This window comes from Eimeria tenella, genomic scaffold (genome assembly GCF_000499545.2).
Source record: "Eimeria tenella Houghton genomic scaffold, Eth_scaff2656, whole genome shotgun sequence".
Lineage (NCBI taxonomy): Eukaryota > Apicomplexa > Conoidasida > Eucoccidiorida > Eimeriidae > Eimeria > Eimeria tenella.
The window spans coordinates 1,617-2,929 of record NW_013542532.1 but is presented as its reverse complement, the minus strand read 5'-3'; the positions used below and the strand labels follow the sequence as shown (position 1 = coordinate 2,929).

The 1,313-nt window shown below is 58.1% G+C and overlaps 1 protein-coding gene across 1 annotated transcript in view; it reads left to right on the top strand.

Annotated features, from left to right (window-relative positions):
• Positions 1 to 1,313, top strand: part of ETH_00041110 (uncharacterized protein) — a gene marked incomplete at both ends in the record, with an annotated part of 1,861 nt that overhangs the window by 267 nt on the left and 281 nt on the right. Inside the window, 2 exons of the mRNA XM_013375300.1 lie at positions 2 to 562; positions 1,209 to 1,313. Of these exons, the coding sequence (XP_013230754.1) occupies positions 2 to 562; positions 1,209 to 1,313 (666 nt within the window). The remainder of the gene's footprint in view (position 1; positions 563 to 1,208) is intronic.

Genomic DNA, 1,313 nt, shown 5'->3' with positions numbered 1-1,313 from the left:
GAGGGGGCCCCCCTGGGGGCCCCCGGGGGGGCCCCCGGGGGGGGCCCCCAGGGGGGCCCCCTCGCTGCAGTTGCTGCGAAGGTCTGCAGCCTCAAAGAGACTTTAGAAAATGCTTGTGTGGCCCCGCAGCAGGAACTCGAGCTTGCTGCAGGGACTGTCTCCTTTTTGGCCAAGAGTCTGGGCGCAGACAGCTGCAGCAGCAAACCAGGGGCCCCCGCGGGGCCCCTGGGGTCTCCCTTGGGGTTTTTTGCCCCCGCGGACCACCTGGGGGCCCCCCGAGGTTTCTTGGGGGCCCCCGAGGGCATCCTGGGGGTCCCGGGGGGGCCCCTGGGGGCCCCCTGGGGGCCCCCGGGGGGCACCGGGGGCCCCTGGGGGCCCCTGGCGTGGTACCTGCGGGAAGTCTGTGGGGCCCACCCGGCGCAGTGCGCCCAGGCCTTAGAAATAGTGCGGGACTTGGGGGCCCTTGCTGGGGCCCACAAGGGGGCCCCCCTCCCTGAGGGGGGCCCCCCTCTATTTCTGAAGTCTGTGGGGCTCCCGCTGCTCCAGAACCCTAATAAACTCAGTGAGAAGCCGGCCCCTGCTGCTGCTGCTGCTGCTGGTCATGGTGGTGCTGCTGCTGCTGCTGGTGCTGCTGCTGGCCATGATGGTGCTGCTGCTGCTGGTTATGATGGTGCTGCAGCTGTCGCTGCTGGTTATAATGGTGCTGCTGCTGCGGGTTATGGTGCTGTTGCTGCTGCTGCTGGTTATGGTGGTGCTGCTGCTGCTGTTGGTTATGATGGTGCTGCTGCTGCTGCTGGTTATGATGCTGCTGTTGCTGCTGCTGCTGTTTTGAAGCACGCTAGCACTTTGTGCATTTAAATGCTTCAAATGTATTTATGATTTAATTTGGCGAATTGCGAATTTGTAAAAACATTTAAAATTCATTACGCGTTTACGGGTGTACAGACACCTGAATGTGCATGCAGTCTATCTGAACACTTGAATGAGTTCTTTTTCCGTTTTTTTCGGGATTTGTTCAATTTCAAAGATTAATTTGACTCTTTTTACAAAATATATGAACAAATGAATAATAAAAGACATATTGCATGCGTTTTTCTCTTCAAACGATGCCAAGACACCTCGCAAGACACCTGCGTTTTGGCTGCTGCGGTGTACGTACAGTCGAAGTGGCACTTTCCTACCAAAAAGCTGCTGCTGCTCTCGTGCAGCAGCCAACGAGAAAGAGCAGCAAATGGCCAGAGTTTTGCTGCTGGTCGGAGACAGAAAAGGAGTTGCTGCTGCTGCAGCAGTGCTTCTGGCCGCTGGTTGCGCAG